At 38.4% G+C, this 20,336-nt stretch overlaps 1 protein-coding gene across 3 annotated transcripts; it reads left to right on the forward strand.

The window, feature by feature from the left end:
- Positions 1-3: 3 nt before the first annotated feature.
- Positions 4-19,373, forward strand: GTF2H3 (general transcription factor IIH subunit 3). Of its 3 annotated transcripts, none has more exons than XM_019748777.2 (13): positions 4-95; positions 2,318-2,397; positions 7,098-7,204; positions 9,038-9,204; positions 11,580-11,642; positions 12,482-12,511; positions 12,652-12,680; positions 14,401-14,475; positions 15,174-15,227; positions 17,525-17,593; positions 17,988-18,123; positions 18,229-18,265; positions 18,351-19,373. In XM_019748777.2, the coding sequence occupies exons 1-13, from the start codon at positions 83-85 to the stop codon at positions 18,418-18,420; spliced, it is 930 nt and encodes a 309-aa protein (XP_019604336.1). In that variant the 5' UTR covers positions 4-82; the 3' UTR covers positions 18,421-19,373. The 3 variants fall into 3 exon arrangements, with proteins under 3 accessions (XP_019604336.1, XP_074177842.1, XP_019604337.1); XM_019748778.2 differs by lacking the exon at positions 4-95 and adding an exon at positions 538-660 and having other exon boundaries at positions 18,351-18,561; XM_074321741.1 differs by lacking the exons at positions 11,580-11,642; positions 12,482-12,511 and having other exon boundaries at positions 5-95; positions 18,351-18,561.
- Positions 19,374-20,336: the final 963 nt, after the last annotated feature.

The raw sequence follows: 20,336 nt of genomic DNA on the forward strand, positions 1-20,336 counted from the left end.
ACAGCGCCGGAAGTCGGAGCGCGCCACATCCGGGATGCTCTTCTGATTGCTGCTGGCCCTGCGCTGAGGAACCCGGGCAGCCATGGTCTCAGACGGTGAGGGCCGCGCCGGGTGGGACCCGTACCCCGGGGCTGGACCAACTAGGCCCGGCCAGGCCCGGCCAAATGGAGTATATGCTTTGGGTTGGATGTAACCTGTTTGGTCTTTAGAGGAGTAACGAATGTATTCATTCATTCGTTCAGTAAATATTTTTGGGTCACCTCCTTTGTGCCAGGCGTTATTTGTTGTGTGTGCTGGGGACCTGACAGGCCCTCGTGGAGGTTGCAGTCTAGTGCGTGAGACAGACAATAGGCAAATAAAAATTTCGAAGGGGAACAAAGAGCTATGAAAACAAGATGGTGGAATGATGTGGTGGATTCAGAGTTGATTGAGGAGGAGCTGCTTTCGATAGTTGTCCAGGGGAGACCAGTGGTATTGAAACTGAGCCATGTGACTGCAAAGACCCCTGGCAAGTTGAGCCACTACTTTACAAGGAGAAGACAGAAAAGGGGAACCTGGGGAAGGAGGAAGGTGGAGAGACTTTCATTCATACATTATCCCACCAGTTATAGAGCCTGATGTCTTAAAGGAAGAAAAAAGAGGCCAGGATGGCCGAGCAAGGTGAGCTAGAGGGATAAGATCAGCGGGTAGCCAGGTGCAGAGGCCTTGTGGGCCATGATAAAGAGCTTGAGCTTTACTTGTCAGTGTAATATGAAGCCTTTTTAGGGTTTTTAACAAGGAAGTGTTATGATCTAACATAAAATTGTAAAGATTTGGCTGCTCTATGGAAAATGGACTGTGGGAAACAGGAATAGAAATAGATCTATTTGGAGGCTGTAACTGTCCACGCTTTCTTTATCTGTTTTAATCCACACCACAACCCTGTGAGGGAGGCAGACCCGGCAAGGCCCCGTCTACCAATGAGGAGGCAGAGAACCAAAGAAGGGCATTCACGGGGCATTGCATGTGCATGGATACACACCTCTCTTCTTTCATCAGGCTTCTGGGTTTTTTTTCCCTGTTTCTTTTTAAATTAAAGTTTATTGGGGTGACAATTGTTAGTAAAGTTACATAGATTTCAGGTGTACAATTCTGTATTACATTATCTATAAATCCCATTGTGTGTTCACCACCCAGAGTCAGTTCTCCTTCCATCACCATATATTTGATCCCCCTTACCCTCATCTCTCACCCCCCACCCACAATACCCTCTGATAAACAGTAAACTATTGTCTGTGTTTATGAGTTTTTGTTTCTCATTTGTTTGTCTTGTTCTTTTGTTGTTTTTGGTTTATATACCACATATCAGTGAAATCATCAGGCTTCTTAATAGTAGCAAGGAATGGATGGCCGAGAATTGTGGGGTGGGGCCTGATGGGGAATAAGACCAAAGGCTTAAGGACTTAATGGGTAGGGAGTGAGGGCCTGTGGGAGACACAGTCTTTAAGTGCTGCTTCTGTGCGAGGCCCTTTGTTGGGGGATTTGCATGTGTTCTTTCATCCCAGGGTTAGGATCCTGGGTTTTTCATAACAGTATGTGCTTCTGGGTTTGTATATGTGTTACCTCAATAAGAGTGTAGGCTCCTTGAAGGCGTGGACACAGTATGTGCAACACCTAACACCGGTACTTAGTGTGTTGAGTGAATTAACGTGTTAAGTTAGCCTGTTTAGTTATAGCTGTGTTTGGAGAGCAGCCTAATTCCTTTCACAGTAAAATAGTCTTTACATAGAAATTGGTTTTCCCTCTTTGATTTTCACCTCTTTAAAAATTGATTCCTAATCATAGCTGGCCTTGCTGCTAGGTCATTTGATGGATTCAGGGCCAAATCGATTCCTGTATTCCCTTTAGCCTCCCACCTCTCTGCTGGAAATTCTACTACTAGTGGTTCTTACTACTGGTTACTCAGTGTCTTCTGTTGTTGACCAGGCAAATATCTTTGGGTTCATTTAATAGATATTTATTCAGCATCCTCTATGGCTAGGCTATATTCTAGGAATAGGGGATAAGCAGTGACAAAATAGACAAAAAAATCCCTCTTCACGGAGCTTACATTCTAGTGATGAAAGATGCAGTGGTACAAAAAGCAGGCAAGAGCTTCCTAAGGACCCACAGAGCTTTAAATCTTTAAAAGAACTTTGCCTTTTGTTAATCTTGTGCTTGTAGGATTAGAAACATGTAAAGGCTTGTAGTGGTGCTTGCTCTGGATTTAATTTACTGATTGGGAATGTCAGCTTTGATCCATGAGGCTAATACTTTTTATTTTTCTTAATATTTTCAGAAGATGAGTTGAATCTTCTAGTTATCATCGTTGATACCAACCCAATTTGGTGGGGAAAGCAAGCGTTAAAGCAATCTCAGGTAAGATTGCTGGAGGAGGCTTTTGGATGATTCTGGTAAAACAGTATGTGTTTATATTGATTTTTTAAAAACAGCTTTAATAAGGTATAATTTGCATACCATCATAATGTGCAATTAGTTGTGTAACCATCACCACAATTTTGTTTTAGAACATTTTTATCACCCCAAAAAGTTCCCTCATGCCTATTTATAGTCAGTTGCTGCTTGCACCACCTGTTGCAGGCAACCACTTCTGTCTCTGTATTGCCTTTTCTGGACATTTCAGAATGATTCCTTGCAATATATGGTCTCTAAAAAAGAAACTTTCTGTTTTGAAATATTTTATTTTGAAATAATTACAGACTCACAGGAAATGATACAAAATGGTATAGAGAGGTCCTAGGGGACCTCCAGCTTCCCCCAATGGTAGCATCTTACATAACTAGTACAGTAGTGAAACCAGGAAATTGACATCAGTACACTCTTCAGACCGTATTCAGATCGCAACAGTTTTACATCCACTAGTTTGTGGCTGTGTAGTTCTGTGCAGCCTTATCGCATGTACAAGTTTGTGTAACCACCACCAGTCAAGATACAGACCTGTTCCATCACACACAGGAGCTCCTTTGTGTTTCCTTTATAATTGCTGTTTTTATAGTCCCCGGTCTCTAGTTCACTTACGTCTTCTGTGAAAAGTTTTACATTTAAATCTATAATCCATTTTGAGTTAATTTTTTTAATAAGCTGTGAGGTTTAAGTTGAGGCTTGTTTTTCTTGCCGATGGATGTCTAATTTCTATAGCACCATTTGGGAAGATTACCCTTTCTCCACTGAATTGCTTTTGCAGCTTCGTCAAAAATCAGTTGGACACACACGTGTGCGTTTATTTCTGGGGACGCTGTCTGTACCATTGATCTGTGTGTCTTTCCCTCAACCGGGACCACTCAGTGCTGGTTACTGTAGCTGCGTAATCAGTTTTGAACTTCGGTAGGCTGATTCCTCCCACTTTATTCGTCTTTTTCAAAGTTGTTTTTAACTATCCTAGTTCCTTCAGCTTTCTGCATAAATTTTAGAATGAGCTTGTCCGTGTCTGCAAACAGATTTTGCTGGGATTTTGATAAGAATTGTATTCAACCTGTGTATCACTTTGAGGGGAATTGACAGCTTTACTGTGCTAAGTCTTCCATCCACAAATAAAGCGCCTCTCTGTTTATTTAAATCTGTGATTTCTTTCATCAGTGATTTATAGTTTCCATCAGATAAGTCCTCTACATGTTATGTAGATTTATACCTAAATATTCTTTCTTTTAGTAATTGTAAATGGGTATTGTGCTTTTAATTTGGTTTCCACATATTTGATACTAGTATATAGAAATGTGATTGATTTTTGTGTGTCGATCCTATATCCTGAGACCTTGCTGAACTCACTTATTAGTCCTAGCAGTGTTTTTGTAGCTTCCTTGGGATTTTCTATATAGACTAGACATTCATGTTATCTGCACATAGGCACAATTTTATTTTTTTCTTTCCAATGCACATACCTTTTATTTCCTTTTCTTGCTTTATTGTACTGGTTAGGTCTGTGAGTACTGTGTTCAATAAGAATGGTGACAGTGGACATCCTCACCTTGTTCCTGATGTTGGGGGAAAAGCATTCAGTCTTTCATCATTACCATGTTTCCCTGAAAATAAGACCTAGCCAGACAGTCAGCTTTAATGCATCTTTTGGAGCAAAAATTAATATAAGACCCGGTCTTATTTTACTATAAGACCAGGTCTTACATAATATAATATAATATAATATAATATAATATAATATAATATAATATAATACTGGATCTTATGTAACATAAGACCTGGTATAATGTAATATAATATAATTTAATATAATATAATATAAGTAATATAATGTAATATAATACTGGGTCTTATATTAATTTTTGCTCCAAAAGGCGCATTAGAGCTGATGGCCCAGCTAGGTCTTATTTTTGGGGAAACATGGTAAGTATGATGTTAACTGTAGATTTTTTTGTAGATGCTCTTTATTCGTTGAGGAAGTTCTCTTCCTGGGTTGCTTAGAGATTTTTATCATGAATGGATGTTAAATTTTGTCAAATGCTCTTTCTGCATCAAATAGTGATTTCTCTTCTTTAGCCTGTCAATATGATGGATAACATTGATTGATTTTCAGATCTTGAACCAGCCTTGCATTTCCACAATAAATCCTACTTGGGTTCAATTTGCTAATATATTGTTCAGGATTTTTGTATTTTTGTATCTATGTTCATGAGAAATATTGGTCTGTTTCCTTTCCTTTTTCTTTTTTGTACTGTCTTTGACTGATTGTGGCATAAGAGTGATAGTGGCTTCATAAAATTAATTGGGAAGTATTCGCTTCTGTTTTTGTGGAAGAGATTATATAGAATGGGTGTCAGTTCTTATTTAAATGCTTGGTACAATTCACCATTGAAATAGTCTGGGCCTGGATATTGTTTTTGCTTTCTGGGGAGGTTTTAAGCTACAAATTAAATTTTTAAAATCGTTATTAAAGTATTTGAATGATTTTTTTTTCATATTGGATGAATTTTGGTAATATGTAGTCTTTTGATTTTGGCTTTTTTCACCGAGTGTAATATTTTTGAAGTGCATCCATGTTGTAACCTGTATTGGGGGTTCCTTTTTGTTACTGCAGTATTTTATTGTACGGATATATGTCGTACGTCTTGCTTTATTTAGCCATGGACATTTGGATTGTTTCCACTTTTTGACTATCATGAATAATAATGACAATTCATAAATAAGTCTGTGTGGACATGTGTTTGCATTTCTCTTGAGAAGATAGATGCCTATGAGTTGAATTGCTGGGTCACATAGTAAGTTTAGATTTAACTTTTCAAGATGCGACAAAACTTTCTGAAAGTGGGTATACCATTTTCCATTCCCATCAGTGGTATATGAGAGTTCCAGTTTCTTCACATCCTTGTCAACACTTGCCTGTCTTTTTTTATTATATTCTTCTAGTGAGTAGATAGTAATATATTGTTGTGGTTTTAATTTGCAAGTTTCCTTAACAACTAACAATGTTGAGTCTTCTTTTTTCATATGCTTATTAGCCATCATTACTTTGGTGAAATGTGTATTCAAATGTTACGTCCAATCTTTAAACTGGGCTGTTTATTTTCTTATTATTGAGTTGTGAGAATTATTTATATTCTGGACACAAGTCCTTTATCAAATTAATGATTTACAAATATTTTCTCTAGGACTATGACTTTGTGGCTTGTCTTTTCATTTTCTTAATGGTGTATTTTTTTAAAACAGTTTTATTGAGATATAATTGACATACAATGAACTGTACATATTTAAAGTATTCAATTTGATATGTTTTCACATATGTATATACATTCATGAAATTATCGCTACAGTCAGAATAATGAACATATAGATCCACCCCCAAAAGTTTCTTTATGTTCCTTTGTCATTTATCCCACGCACCTCTCTCACTGCCTATCCCCATCCTCAGGCAACCACTGATCTGCTTTTTGTCACTAGATTAGGTTGCGTTTTCTAGATATTTATATAAATAGAATCAAACAGAATGTAGTGGGGTTTTGGTCTGGTTTCTTTACTCAGCATAATTATTTTGAGATTTGTCCATATTGTTACGTGAATCAGGAGTTCAATTCCTTATTTCTGAATAGCATTCCATTGTATGGCTAGACTAGTACATCACTGCATATTACCTTATTACTCTCCAGAAAGTGTTCTTACTTTGAACTCTCATTAGTGGTATATGAGAATTCCTTTTTTTTTTTTTTTTTTTTTTTGGTACACAAGATGCTCTCTTTCCATGTTTTTATCTTTTACCAATATGATATACCAAAAAATGTTGTCTCAATTTACTTTTAGTATATTCGATGGCCCATTGTATCTCTCCCCTAGGGCATTGCCCATTTTTCTCTTTAGATGTTCTTCTTTTTTTTCTTTTCTTTTTTTTTTTTTTTTTATGGTATGTGGACACTCTTTATATTAATAGGAAAACCCATTTCCTGTCGTATGTTGCAATTACTTTTTTCTAGTTTGTAGTTTGTCTTTCACTTTTGTTTATAGTCATTTTTTTTTGCCACATAGAAATTTTAATAGGTTTGTTTTACTCTTTTTTTTAATAAAGTGAGATTTATCAGCATTTTATTTTCTGTCTGACATATTCTTTTCTTTAAGAGAAACTTGCCTTATTCCAGGATTATAAAAATACCCACCTGTGTTTTTTAGTAATATTAGTACTTGTGAGAGTGAAACCTTCATGCAAGAAGGAATGTAACACACCACAGGGGCTCAGCATACTTAGTGAATGGATGAGCTGAAAGCGTTTACAAATTACCAGTTTAATCCCTGTGTATTAATTGTGTACTCCATGTGTAGCAATAGTTGGCTTGTAATTTTCTTACAGAAGATGTGACATGTTGGCTATTCATAAGTGGCATGCAGAAAATATTTGTGGAATATTGTACTGATGTCGACATGATCTCATATAAGTAAAATTAGAAAACTATGTAGTTTTCAAGTGTTTTGGCTTATGGCTTTGGAGGAAGGAGCTCCTGAGCAATTTTATACCAATGAACAATTGTCTAAAATTTAAATGAAATCTTAATCATTTCAAGACCTGATGTAGTTATTTGGATGGCTAATTTACCTTTCTAATGTCTTCTGTTTTTCAATAGTTTACTTTATCAAAATGCATAGATGCAGTGATGGTGCTGGGAAATTCTCACTTATTCATGAATCGTTCCAACAAACTTGCTGTGATAGCAAGTCACATTCAAGAAAGGTATGACCATTATGATCACTCTACCTAGTTGATGCTGAACATTTCTGAGATTTTTATGTCAGCTAGCATGTACTATTCCTACCCCGTGTTGCAGAAACATTTTTTTCTGTACCAGTGAACAATACTCAGTGTCGAGAATTAGTACATGTAAACCTTGGTAGGTGTGAATGTTGAAAACCAACTTAGCTGGTATCTAGTAGAGTTGCATCATGGGCACATTTAAATTGTTATATAGTTTCAACTGTATATTCTGGTCAAAGCAGACAGTTACTACATTGGGTGGGCAGCTCCCATCACTGCTGTACCCATGGGTCTTCCCCAGGGGGCAGGTGAGATGGGAGGTGTGATTCTGCTCTCCCTTAGGCCCTCTTGGCTCCTGTGTACCTCTCAAGGTATGACTATTTCACTGCTCTGTGTGTGATTTTAGTATTTAGAAATAAGGAGTTTTCTTATAGTATTGTCTCCTCAACCCAAGCCAAATATTCCATCTGGTGTCCAGCTGAAGAAACTGTAACCTTTTCTAACACTGGTGTGAAAACCAGCTGAGTTAGCTGGAAGGTGACTGGATCTGCAGCTGAAGAGCATATATGGCCATGTGTCCCGTAAAGATTTTCCTGAATCCTTTTGGCCATATTTATGTGTCACGTTATGCACTGACTCTAGAATCTAATCCATAGGTAAGATATAGCTTTGTCTTAACTAAATGTCCATCACAATAGAAATGACTCTCATGTAGCAACATATTTCATATGAAGTTCGTGGATAGTTCTCAGAGTTTCTTGGTTCTTAGAGCCACTTCCCTTTGATGTGTCGAGAGAGCCCTTGGGCCACCAAGAAAGTGTTCCTATTTCTGTCATCGCCATATGTTTTTCACAGAATTGAATGGAAAAGATGGTGCTGATTTGATTAAGATAGTGATAAAAGCTCTAACAAAGCTTTTTTTTTTTTTTTTTAGAAAAATCACAAATGTGTTTTAGATGATTACTGTAAATTCATGAAACACCAGGGGAATCTTTTCAGAGACCAGATTTCTATTACTGGGGAAGAAAATTTACCTCAAGTAATCAACTAGTAGCAAGTTAGAATTTGGTATGAATCTCTTCCAGTTGTCATCTGAGAAAGTAGAGTGACAACCCCCTTGGAGCATTTTAAGAGCCTATAACCCAATATCCTCTCTATTTCCTCTCATTTTTTCAGAAAACACTGGAATCATTAAAACGTTCAGTGGTGGTTGACTCATGTTTGTCAATTTGCCTATTTTACACATTTTTCAACAATGAAATTTATTGGGCTGGCCTGGTGGCTCAGGTGGTTGGAGTGTCGTGCTCTTAATGCCGAGGTCACTGGTTTGATTCCCATGGGCCAGTGAGCTGTGCCCTCTACAGCTAAGATTGTGAACAACGACTCTCCCTGGAGTTGGGCTGCTGAGAGCAGCCGGAGGTTGCCATGGGTTGCTGTTTGCCGCCATGGGCTGCTGTGTGCCGCCCATGAGTGGCCGGTGGCTGGCAAGAGCTGCTGTGAGCTGCTGTGAGCAGCCGTCCGACCACCGGTGATGGACTGCCTCAGCTGGGGATAGCGCAAGGCTCATAATACCAGCGTGGGCCAGGGAGCTGCGTCCTACACAACTAGACTGAGAGATAACAGCTTGAATCGGAGTGGGGGTGGAGGGAGATAGAAAAAGGGGGAAAAACAAAATGAAATTTATTATTGAATCTTATGAGTCCAGAATTGGTGTGGGTTTTATTTTCTCTGCTGAATTTCATTTTGATGTTTAGTGAGGACACTGAGTCCTGGTGTAACTAGTTTTTTTTTTTTCTTTCCCCACTATTTCAGTCGATTCTTATATCCTGGAAAGAATGGCAGACTTGGAGACCTCTTTGGGGACCCTGGCAACCCTCCTTCTGAATTTAATCCCTCCGGAAGTAAAGACGGAAAATATGAGTTGTTAACGGCAGCAAATGAAGTCATTGTTGAAGAGATTAAAGACCTCATGACCAAGAGTAACAGCTTTTTTTCTCCCATTATTGTTATTTTGTTATTTTACAAATGGAGTTGAATGTGGAGGTCCTGAGGCTTTAAGTCCAAAGACCTGAGGTTCTTGCTACTATCTACTTGCTTCTCTTCTTTTTAAAAATTGTTTCCGTCAAATTCTATGCATGATTTGCCTGGTGGCGGCAGCATTTGACACTATTCACCAGCCTCTGATTTTTAAAACATACTTTTTGGCTGCAAAGGATATCCTGTTGACCTGGTTTTCCTCTTTTTGGACCATTCTTTCTTCTGTTTCTGACTTTTCCTTCTTGTCCCTTAAAATACATAGTTTTTATTTTGCATGTTATTTTTTTCCCTCTGTGTGTCCTTGTCCACTCTTGTCTTTAATTATCATTTGTATATGAATACTTCCCAATCTTTGTGTGTAATTCAGCCTTTTTTCCAAGCTGCAGATGCCTCCACTGGAGGGTCCCTCAGTGTCATTATCATGTCCAGACTAGTTTCATTACCTTGTCCCCTCGGTTATACCAGCAGCTCCACTCCTTATTTCTGTCACCCGCGTTCCCCCACTTTTCCAAATTCAGAGCTTTCAGTTTTGACCCCTTTCTTCTCACATCCAACATCTAATCAGCTATGAAATCCTGTTTGTTTAGTTTCAGCAGTTCCTCCAAAGTCTGACCCCCTATTGTCTGTCATCTACCTCACCCTTGGCACTACTGACATTTTGGGCTGGATGATTCTGTGTTGTGGGGACTGTCCTGTGCATTGTAGCATCCCTGGCCTCGCCCCACTAGATGCCATGACATTTCCTAGTTGTGACAACCAAATATGTCTTTAGACATTGCCAAATGTCTCCTATAGGGCACAGTTGCTCAGGTTAAGAGCCAATGCTTGAGATTGTTGCCACAGCTTCTGAATGACACCTGTTCCCCATTCAGTCTGTCCACTCAGCCTCTAAAGTGGTTCTGCTAAAAATTAGAACTGTTGTTCTCTGGTTCAAGGCCTTTACTGGTTCCCTGTTGCCTGCAGTGGAGTTTTTTTAACTGTAGCCTGTGTCAGAATCACCTGGAGGAGAACAGCAGCTGTACAGAGACAGAAAGTACCGTAGTGGTTTCCCGGGGCTGTTGGGGGGAGCAGGGAAAGACTGGGAATGGGCTCAGGTGCTCTTTGGGGTGAGGGAAATGTTCTCAAATTGGATTGGGGTTATGGTTACAGGTCTGTAAATTTACTTAAAATCACTGAGTCGTGGACTTGAAAGGAATGAATTGTGTGATCTGTAAATGACACCCCTATAGCGCTGTTAAAAATCACCTGGAGGGCTTGTTAAAACAAAATGCTGGGCCCCAGTGATTGATTCACTGGGTCTAGGGTGGTCCCAAGAATGTGTATTTCTATTAAGTTCCCAGGTGATGCTCCTACAGCTGGTTCCAGAATCACATTTTGAGAACCTCTGGCCTCCAGGGTAGAGATCCAGCTTCTCAGTATAGGGTTCAACCTTTCCTGGTGGTGGTGGTGGTGGTGGTGGTGGTGGCGGCGGCGTGAGTAGGAGTCAGTGCTTCTGGACCAGCTGCAGGCCCTATTCTGCAGGGTGTCTGTCTGGACTCCCCATCCTCAAGCTGCAGGTTTACAGTTTTGCTTTTCTTTAGAGTGACTTTTTCACCCAGGGCTCCAAACAAGTTGCAGACTTAGTCTGCTTGCCACAGCCAGAGGAGTTTCTCCAGTCCTTGCACTGGCTGGGCGGCTCCAAGCGGAACCAGCGGGAGGAGGAGGAGGGAAAAGGAGGGCAGGGAGGCGCAGGCCCAGGCCGGGGCCACCTTCCCATCTGCCGACAGTTACACGAGACCTTTTTTACTACTTCGATCATGGATAAACCTGAGCTGTTCCGAACTATGCCAAGATTTATTTATTTTTTTCAAGAAAGGAGAAAACTATTAAAATTGTAATACTCAATGTATACCGGTAACAAAAGATGAATACAAGTCACGTTGGCCAGGACATTTTTTTATTATTTGGTTTTTATTGTAAAATACATGTAACATAAAATTGACCATTTTAACCATTTTTAAGTGTACAGCACAATGGCATTAAGTATATTCACATTATTGTACCAACAGCACCACTGTCCATCTCCAGAACGTTTCCATCATCCCAAACTGAAGCTTTGTGCCTATTAAACAAATCCCCATCCCCTCCCCCCCAGCCCCTGACCACCAGGATATTTTAAATTGAGAAAATGTTTAAAAATTGCTTATTGAAGAATTATGCTATTTTAAAACCCAGTTTGACAATGTCTGGTTCCCTTCATGAAGAATGCTTTGGTTTGAAAATGGTTTTTTGTCCAAGAAAATATCTAAAAATAATTTTTTTAAATTATTTTTTATAGGTGACATAAAGGGTCAACATACAGAAACTCTGCTGGCAGGATCCCTGGCCAAAGCTCTTTGCTGTATCCTTGGTGTTTCAGTCATTCAGGTGTCTTCTGGGATAAACATCACGTGGTATTTTTTTAGAACCTTGTGCCCGTATTAACGGAAGACATGAGCATTCTGAAGTGCTGGCTTTGAAATATTTGTAAGACAAGCTGAAATGGGAATGATGGGAAAACTCTGGTTTCTCCAGTATGTCCTTCTGCTCACAATTCTTCAGGATGTTTCCTTGTTTCTTATTTAGACAGACTGGGGAGTTGGTTTTTGTCTTCCATCTCCCTGGAGTTGGGAGCCGTGTTTGATGATAAAAGCCATTTATTTACTGACTCTGATGCTTACTAAACGAGTGGCTTTGTCTACAAGCCAGCGGGTTATTTTGCACTTAGTGTAGCGTGCACAGCACCTTTCTAAGCTTTTTAATGTTCCTGTGTTTGTGGTCTCCTCCCGGTCGTAGGTAATCTGATTGTTTTGGACGGTATTGACTGATACCTCTGTTCTAGACTTCGATGGTGCCTGGTCATCTGTGTGGGACGCTCAAGTTCATTATCTCACTTGATTGACTTACTGTTGCTTGTGGTCCCAGTATTCAAATCTAGGATGTGAGATCAGATCTTGGTAATTTTAGTTTTCTGGGACAAAGATATGTTGGTCAGGTTACAAAGCCCAGTTTATTACAATTACCTGTTAGAAACCCCCAGTCTTTTATTTTGTGTTTATCATGGTAAATGGAGCATTTCTTTTTTTTTGGCTAGTGGATACTGGGTTTATTTATCTAAAATTTGAGGTTATTTTACTGTTCACTACGAATATTTATGAAATTAAATAATATTTTTAAATTCCTTAATGCCAAGAAAATAAGACATTCATAGAATGAACAAGGAGGTTAAAGGTAGGAGCCCGCGTTTTTCTATGAGATGAATCCTGATTTTACTGCTGTAACTTGGTGGACTGTTTAACATTGGTTAGAAAACCGTGTATTATGCTAAATAAGATACAGTTAAATTATAATCTGTTTTGATCTCTTTGTAGATAATCAGGAAATGAAGTCAAGGATTTTGGTAAGATTGAAAAAAAATCAATACTATGTAATATGCCAACTGTCGTCAATTAGAAAACATAATGGGAAATAAGACCCATTTATAATAGAAGCAATAAATATTAAATATCCAGAATTAGTTAACAAGCAATGTGTAAAACTGATTATGTTGAAAAATGAAAATTCTGAGAGACTTAAAGAATTGAATAAATGGAGAGCCGTATTTTATTCTCAGATGTCAATTTTTCCAAAATTAAACTGTAAATTCAGTGCAAACTCAGAACATTGAGACCCTTTTTTTCTAGCAGAGTGGGGGGATTTAAGAAATTCAACAGTTTATCTGGAAAAATAAGTTAATGAGAGTAGCCAGGAGCTTTCTGAAAGAGAATAAAGTAGGAACTGACTCCTTAGGCATTAAAACACATTCTGAAGTACGGTAAGAGTATGATTTTGGCCTGGTAGGTGGCAAACAGAAAATGGAAGCCTGAGGTCCAGAAATAAAACCAGGCACATGGGGAAGTTTGGCTTGTGATAAGGAAGCACTTCAAATTAGTGGGAAGAAAGTGGATTATTCAACAAAACGTGTTGGGCCAATTGGTCAGTCATCGGGGGAAAATAAAGCTAGATACCTATCTCACTGCTTACACCTAGATACATTTGACCAAAGATCAAATATTTCAGTGTAAAAATTCAAATTATAAAAGAACTAGAAGAAAATATCTGTTTGTAATATTGGGTTGGTGAGTACCTTGATGTGAAACTTCGAAACCATGATGTGAAGCTTTAAAAGAAAACGTAAGGTCTCAAATAAATAACCCTCCCCCCAAAAAACAAGGACAGAACAAAACTATTAGGAAAAAGTATTTTCAGCCTAGCTATCTGGCAGAGGATTAATATAGTATTTCTAAAGTAAAAAAGAGCTCTTATAAATTAATTTTTAAAAGTCAGGGTTATGCTAAAGAAACAGGTAGAAACGAGCAATCTGCAAGAGAAGCAATGCAAATGATTGGTTAACATTGGGAAATACATTCATTTCCATTGTTTGCCTCTTGCTCAGCACAAACAAAAACCTGGCATCCCAGGGTTGATGGCAAACGTTCAGGGTTGGTAATTCTCTTGCATCTGTGATGGGAGGATAAAGTGGTACAGCTTTTCTGAGGATACATTGGTACAGCTGGGTAATCTGTATCAGGATGAAATGTGCGTACACTTTGGGAAGCTCACTGATTATTTTAGGAGCTAATCAGAGAGTTAAGGGTATGATTGTGTTCATCAGAGTATTGTCCAAAACTGAGGATTGGAAGTTGCTGAAATGTCCTCTCATAGATGATGTCCTCTGGATAATTGGGTAAATAGTGGAAATCTATGAAATCAGCACAAAGGGCAACAAAAATCCAAATTCATTGACATAAGATTTTTCCTCCCAGGTATCGTGGACTGAAAAAGCAGGTTGCAGAGCACTAAATAGGCTCATCCTGTGTGTGTGTGTGTTGGGTGTGAGTGTACATATATACACGCCCACATAGGTGTTCTCTAGAAATTATTAACAAAGATTATCTCTCGAGTGCTGGGCTTTGGGGGACATTTTTCCAGTCATCTTTACACTTTTAGGTATTTATTGATGATAACTAGCAGACAAGTTAGAAAAATAGTGTCGGTTGCAGTTTGCAGTCTGTCGTGAGGTCGTTTGAGTGAGTCCTAGGCTGTTTCTGCAGGGTGTTCACCTTGGATGTGATTCTTAGGTGATCAAGGCCGCAGAAGACAGTGCACTGCAGTACATGAATTTCATGAATGTCATCTTCGCAGCACAGAAACAGGTGAGTGGAGAGCTTTCCTTTTAAAGAATATTTGTTTCATAATGAAGGAATGAATCTCATTTTTTTTTAAATGACCTACTTAGAGAAGTATTCTGACTAAATAGCCTTATGAATGGATCAGGAATCTGGAATCCGTATTTTGTCCTAGTCATTTATCCAAGTCCTGAACCCCTAGAGAATCTCATGAGTCCCCAGAAAGGTGTGCACTCATGCACAGTTTCGGATATAATGTCATGATATTTACGTGACCCCATTTAGTCCATCCTTGGAACCCAGGCTAAGAATCTCTGGTTTTTCAGAAGTGTTCAGATGAATTATCACTAAAGATTTTCTTCTTTGATATGGCAAAAAAAGAAAACTTTCTTAAAACTTCAGTGTTAACCTAAATGCTATAGCTCTGTATAATATTCTCCACTTGAAGTGGCAGCATGATGTAGTGAAAAGACCATGGACCTTGGGGACAGGCAGACGGGGCCGGGGGAGGGTGACAGCACTGCCTCCCCTTGGCTCTGTGACCCAGCCCGGCCAAGGCCTGGGTGCTTCAGCTGCAAAATGCTAATCAAACATCTACCTTGCAGAGTTACTTTGTATGTTAAATATGTCATTGAAAGAATAGAGTCCGGCATATAGTAGGTTCTCAGTATAAGATAGTTATTTTTGTTGTTATTCCTATAATACTTTTGGAATGTTCATTTCAGAATATTTTGATCGATGCCTGTGTTTTAGACTCTGATTCAGGACTCCTCCAGCAGGTATGTTTTAAATAAATGCTTGGTGTTGGTGGTTACAAAAACATGGTGTGTTCTGTTACCTATTGCTAAATGCTTTTCACCAGTCTTCCCACATATCTAGGGATTAGCCTGGGTAATGGTACAGATTAGAGAGCTCACGTCTCTGGTCCCTTCACATGTTTAAATATTTTACATAATGACTTGATGGACTTTGTAAGAGAGCTTCATGCATTAAAACAAATTCAAGCAACACAGAACAGTATTTTTTAAAAGGGTTAAAAAAAATCCCTTCAAGTCCTATTACCCAAAAATTACCTTTGTTAATATTGGGTGAACAGAATGTTAGCTCTTTGTATATAGATACAGACGGCAGAAGAAATCACTAGGCAGGGAATTTTATAAAAATGGGTCATACTCCAGACCTGTGCCGTCCTACATGGTAGCCATATGGTTTTTGAGCTCTTGTAATGAGTCCGGTCTGAATTAAGATAGGCTGTAAGTGTAAAATACACGCTGAATTTCAAAGACTTGGTGTGAAAAACAGAATGTAAAATATTTTATTAATGATTTTTGTATCAATTACATGTTAAAATGATAATACTTTGGATCTATTAAGTTAATGAAAATGGTATTAAAATTTTTTCTTTTTCCTTTTTTATGTGGCTAGAAAACTTAAAATTACATGTGTTGCTTGTGTTATATTTCTGTTGGACAGTGATGTTAGATGTTACATTTTAATCAAAAGTATGAAACTGAATTTTACTTTAACCAGAAAGGAAGTAAGACTGAAGAACTTACTGAATTTTTGATAAATGTTTTTTGACCACAAGAAATATGATTTCCTAAAAGATCATTTGAAAGTACAAAACTGCAGAAAACCTTGAGTTTACGTTACTCCTGGAGGTGAAGTGTGGGGAAGGGAGATAAAATCAGAAAGTACACCAGCTTCAAAGGTTCTGGTGTTTGCTGGGAATGTGCAATAATACAGCTACTTTGAAAAACAGTCTGCAACTTCCTCAGAAAGTTGAATAGAGTTACCATGTGACCCAGCAATTCCATTCTTCAATATGTATCCAAGAGAAATGAAAACATGTTTACACAAAAAATTGTATATAAATATTCATGGTTGCACTATTCATAATAGCCTCAAAGTGAAAACAACCCAAATATCCACCAAAAGATGAATGGATAAACAAATTGGTCCGTTTATACAGTAGAATATGATTTGGTCATAAAAAGAAATGAAGCAGACACTCACTACATCAGGAATGAACCTTGAAAACATGATGCTGAGTGAGAGAAGCCAGATACAAAAGGCTACATTGTATGACTCCATATATGAAATGTCCAGAATATGCAAATCCAGAGACAGAAAGCAGATTAGTGGTTGCCTGGGGCTGAGGGAAGGAGGGATGGAGAGTGACTGATTAATGAGTACACATTTCCTTCTGGGGTGATGAGAATGTTCTGGAACTAGATACTGGTGAGAGTTGCACAACTCTGAATATACTAAAAAGCACGGAATTGTACACTTTGTTTTTTCCCATCTTCTTCCTCCTTCCCCCTTCCCCACAACGATTCAAGCCGTTGTCTCAGTCTAGTTGTGTAGGACACAGCTCCCTGGCCCATGCTGGTGTTATGAGCCTTGCACTCCCCCAGCTGAGGCAGTTGGTCACTGTTCAGCTGCTCGTAGCTGCTCCTGGCAGCACACAGTAGCCCACAGCAGCACACAGCTTAGCCCACAGCAGCACACGGCTTAGCCCGTGGCAGGCCACGCTGACCTCTGGCTGCTCACAGCAGCCCAACTCCAGGTCGAGCCGTTGTTCACAGTCTTAGCTGTAGAGGGCGCAGCTCACTGGCCCATGTGGGAATCGAACCAGCGACCTTGGAGTTAGGAGCACAGCGCTCCAACCACCTGAGCCACCTGGCTGGCCCTACTTTTTTATTTTAAAGGGTGAATTTTATGGCATGTGAAATATCTCTTGAAGCTGTTATTAAAAAATATAATGAAAATGAATAAACATGGCAAGAATAAAAACTTATGAGTAGCACACAAACAGGAGAAAGGGCATATACTGGCCTACACTGCAGTCTCCCTACAGGTGAAAGGGTAAAACTGCATGGGCCGATGGGAAAAGTAAGATATTTGAACATCTTGAAAGGTAGCTGGAAGTTTCTGGTCCTCACTCACTCTGGGAAAACATTCACTTTTAATTTGCTGTGTCATATCCTCCTCTCCTTTGGAGACCTGAAGAATTGCCGGTGCTCTGGAAAAGCTAAGTGCTAGTTTGGCAAAGAGCCCTCTGTGTGTCTTGCAGGCTTGTGACATCACAGGGGGACTGTACTTGAAGGTGCCTCAGATACCCTCCCTTCTGCAGTATTTGCTGGTAAGGAAATGTCAACAGTGAGCCTAATACCTTGAGTCAAGTGAGACCCATTTCCTGGGGGATGAATGGGAGCATGATGCTAGTAAATGGAAGAGAAGAATAAGTGGGTGACCTGGGGGACTCAAAGCTGACAAGGGTGGACTTCAGATAGTCTGAACCCTGTAAGCTGTATGTAGAGTTTTGTACGACTTCACAGAGCAATGACGGTATATGGAGGTAGGTGGTCAGTAATTGTTGAATGATTAAAAAAGCATTTCTCCATAGACTTAAGGAAATCTTAATTTAGTATTCTCCTTAGTGTTTACTGGCTAATATCTGATATCTATGTCCTGATTTCTGGTTATTTTTTCCCATTTTTAAAGTAAAATTTCCTTTTTTTTTTTTTTTTTTGCAGTGGGTTTTTCTTCCTGATCAAGATCAGAGATCTCAGTTAATCCTTCCACCCCCAATTCATGTCGACTACCGAGCTGCTTGCTTCTGTCACCGCAATCTTATTGAAATTGGCTATGTCTGTTCTGTGTGCTTGTCAAGTAAGTTCATGGACTGAGTTTTGCTTTTGATCAGTGTTGGAGTGGGGCAGAAAATATCTCAACCGTGCGGTTTTAAACCCTCCTTTTTTTTCCTTTACTCTTCAGTATTCTGCAATTTCAGCCCTATCTGCACTACTTGCGAGTAAGTACCTGTGATGGTGTGTGGCTGGGTCCTGCTGCAGAGATTGAGAGCATTAAAAAGTGTTTTCCTCCCTGTGTCATTTCAGGACCGCCTTTAAGATTTCTCTCCCTCCTGTGCTGAAGGCCAAGAAAAAGAAACTGAAAGTGTCTGCATGATAATACATACAATTTTGTGCTCATCTTTTAGAACTCTTTGTAGAAATTGTATGGTGACGTCTTTATTAGGAAGGCTCTGAAAAAAATACAGATATGGATCAGATAATTTTTAATGAAGTTTCTTCCAAAATATATTTCTTAAAAAAAATCACATCATCCTGTACTTCTGGGGAACTGATTTACATGAGAGAATTGTTCTATGCAATATACATACCCTATGATGTTTTCTGACTAATTTTTGTCCAGAAAGGGGGAAGATGGTACACATTTGTGATACTTTTTTTTTTTTTTAACTTTTTTTTTTAATGGGAGGATCTTTTGTCAAAGTCAGTCTGTCCTGACTGATTCTAGGCTTTAGAACCTATTACCCAAGTCTGGGTTCTTACTGTGAAATGTAGGCCATATGAAATTTGAACACAGAAAAGTGACTATTTGTGGAGTAATGGTGTCAACTCAAGATGGAACATCTCACTTGAATCGACCGTTAACTTAGACAATAGTCATGTAAATTCCTTCTTGTATGAATTGAGATTAGGTTCAGATACTAGCAGTTATTTATGCTTTTGTGTGACGTCAGTACATATTTGGACAAAGATATCCAAATAATAATAGTTTGTCACTGAATCACACCAAAACCTGATTTTAAATGAGTAAGGAGAGTAAGTGCAATAGTCTGGCGTAACTTTTTCTTCAAAAACAGTGTGTGAAGAGCTCATTTATGAAAGTCAATATCTGGGTTCTGGGGGGCACTTCTTGGGGACAATGGATTCTTTATAATTAAGTGTTGGCCACCAATAGAATTCTTCCCTTTTTAACAGAGGAAAAGGGAAAAAAAAGCATTACTATTGGAGCACTGTTCTCTGGAAGCTTTGGACTTAACACTGAAAACTTCTGTAAGTTCAAAAGAAAAGTAATTTGTGATTTCAACAATAAAAATCTTATATTTCTATGTAGCCTTGAAGTTTTTCAAAGTCCTTTTAAATTCCAGCGTAGTGTAGGAAGAGTTTCCAGGAATGGTGTCTGGTTTGTTTTGTTTTTAAAAGCATATTGACAGCTTGTGTATACAAGCTTGTGTGGAAATAAGATTTAAATTTTCTCTTTATACCAGCTCAAAAGCTTAGTCTCATTTAAGTAACTTGGTGTTTGGTTAGATTATTTCGGGTAGATTTTGTATTCTGGAATTATAATTTTGTTAACAAATATGCAAAGGTTTTGGTGATCACTTTGCCAGTACTTGTTAATCCTTGAGTTTGAGAATCTGTCTTTTTAAAATAATATTTAATATTTCATAGCCTAATTAAGTATAGTGACAATCACTATTTTAAGTCTAGGAAATAAAGTATATGTCTAAAAGACAAATAATTTCAAGCAAGCTGGTAAGGTTTTTGTTATTTTTCATTTGAAATGTTTTATCTACTGTCTTAGTTCTAAGTTTTATTTTTAACTTGTTTATGGTTTATTTTATATAAATTTTTATAATAAAATAATTTAAATTTTCATATTTGTTTGCATTATTTTCGTTTTTTATTTTTGAAAATTCCTTTGACTAATACACTAGAATACCCTAGTTCATTTCACTGCTGTCTAAATAGCTTCATACAACTAAAAGCAGGAAAAGAAAGCTTACTTTTAATAAGTACTTCTTTTTCTGATTACAACAGAAAATGATTACATGCTTTCTGAAGAAAATAATTACAAAAGTAGGGGTCAAAATAACAAATCTACTTTCATTGTTCTCCCACTGCCCACCCAAAGTTGATAGTGTTGGAGATCACTGTTAATATTGGGTGCATTTTTTTTTTCCCCACTGTAGCAGGATGTTACACATCTGCAAGTGTTGACAGGATTCAGATCTGCTATATGGTAAATGAAAGGATGGTTTTCAATTCCCCTAAGAAAACATGTTTTTATCTTGA

The sequence above is a fragment of the Rhinolophus sinicus genome, linkage group LG16 (genome assembly GCF_036562045.2).
Source record: "Rhinolophus sinicus isolate RSC01 linkage group LG16, ASM3656204v1, whole genome shotgun sequence".
Classification (NCBI taxonomy): Eukaryota; Metazoa; Chordata; class Mammalia; order Chiroptera; family Rhinolophidae; genus Rhinolophus; species Rhinolophus sinicus.

Coding starts and splice junctions, on each gene's coding strand:
- GTF2H3 (XM_019748777.2), top strand. Junction 11,643..12,481: donor CCTGGCCAAAGCTCTTTGCT/GTATCCTTGGTG, acceptor CAAGAAAATAAG/ACATTCATAGAATGAACAAG. Junction 14,476..15,173: donor TCTTCGCAGCACAGAAACAG/GTGAGTGGAGAG, acceptor TGTTCATTTCAG/AATATTTTGATCGATGCCTG.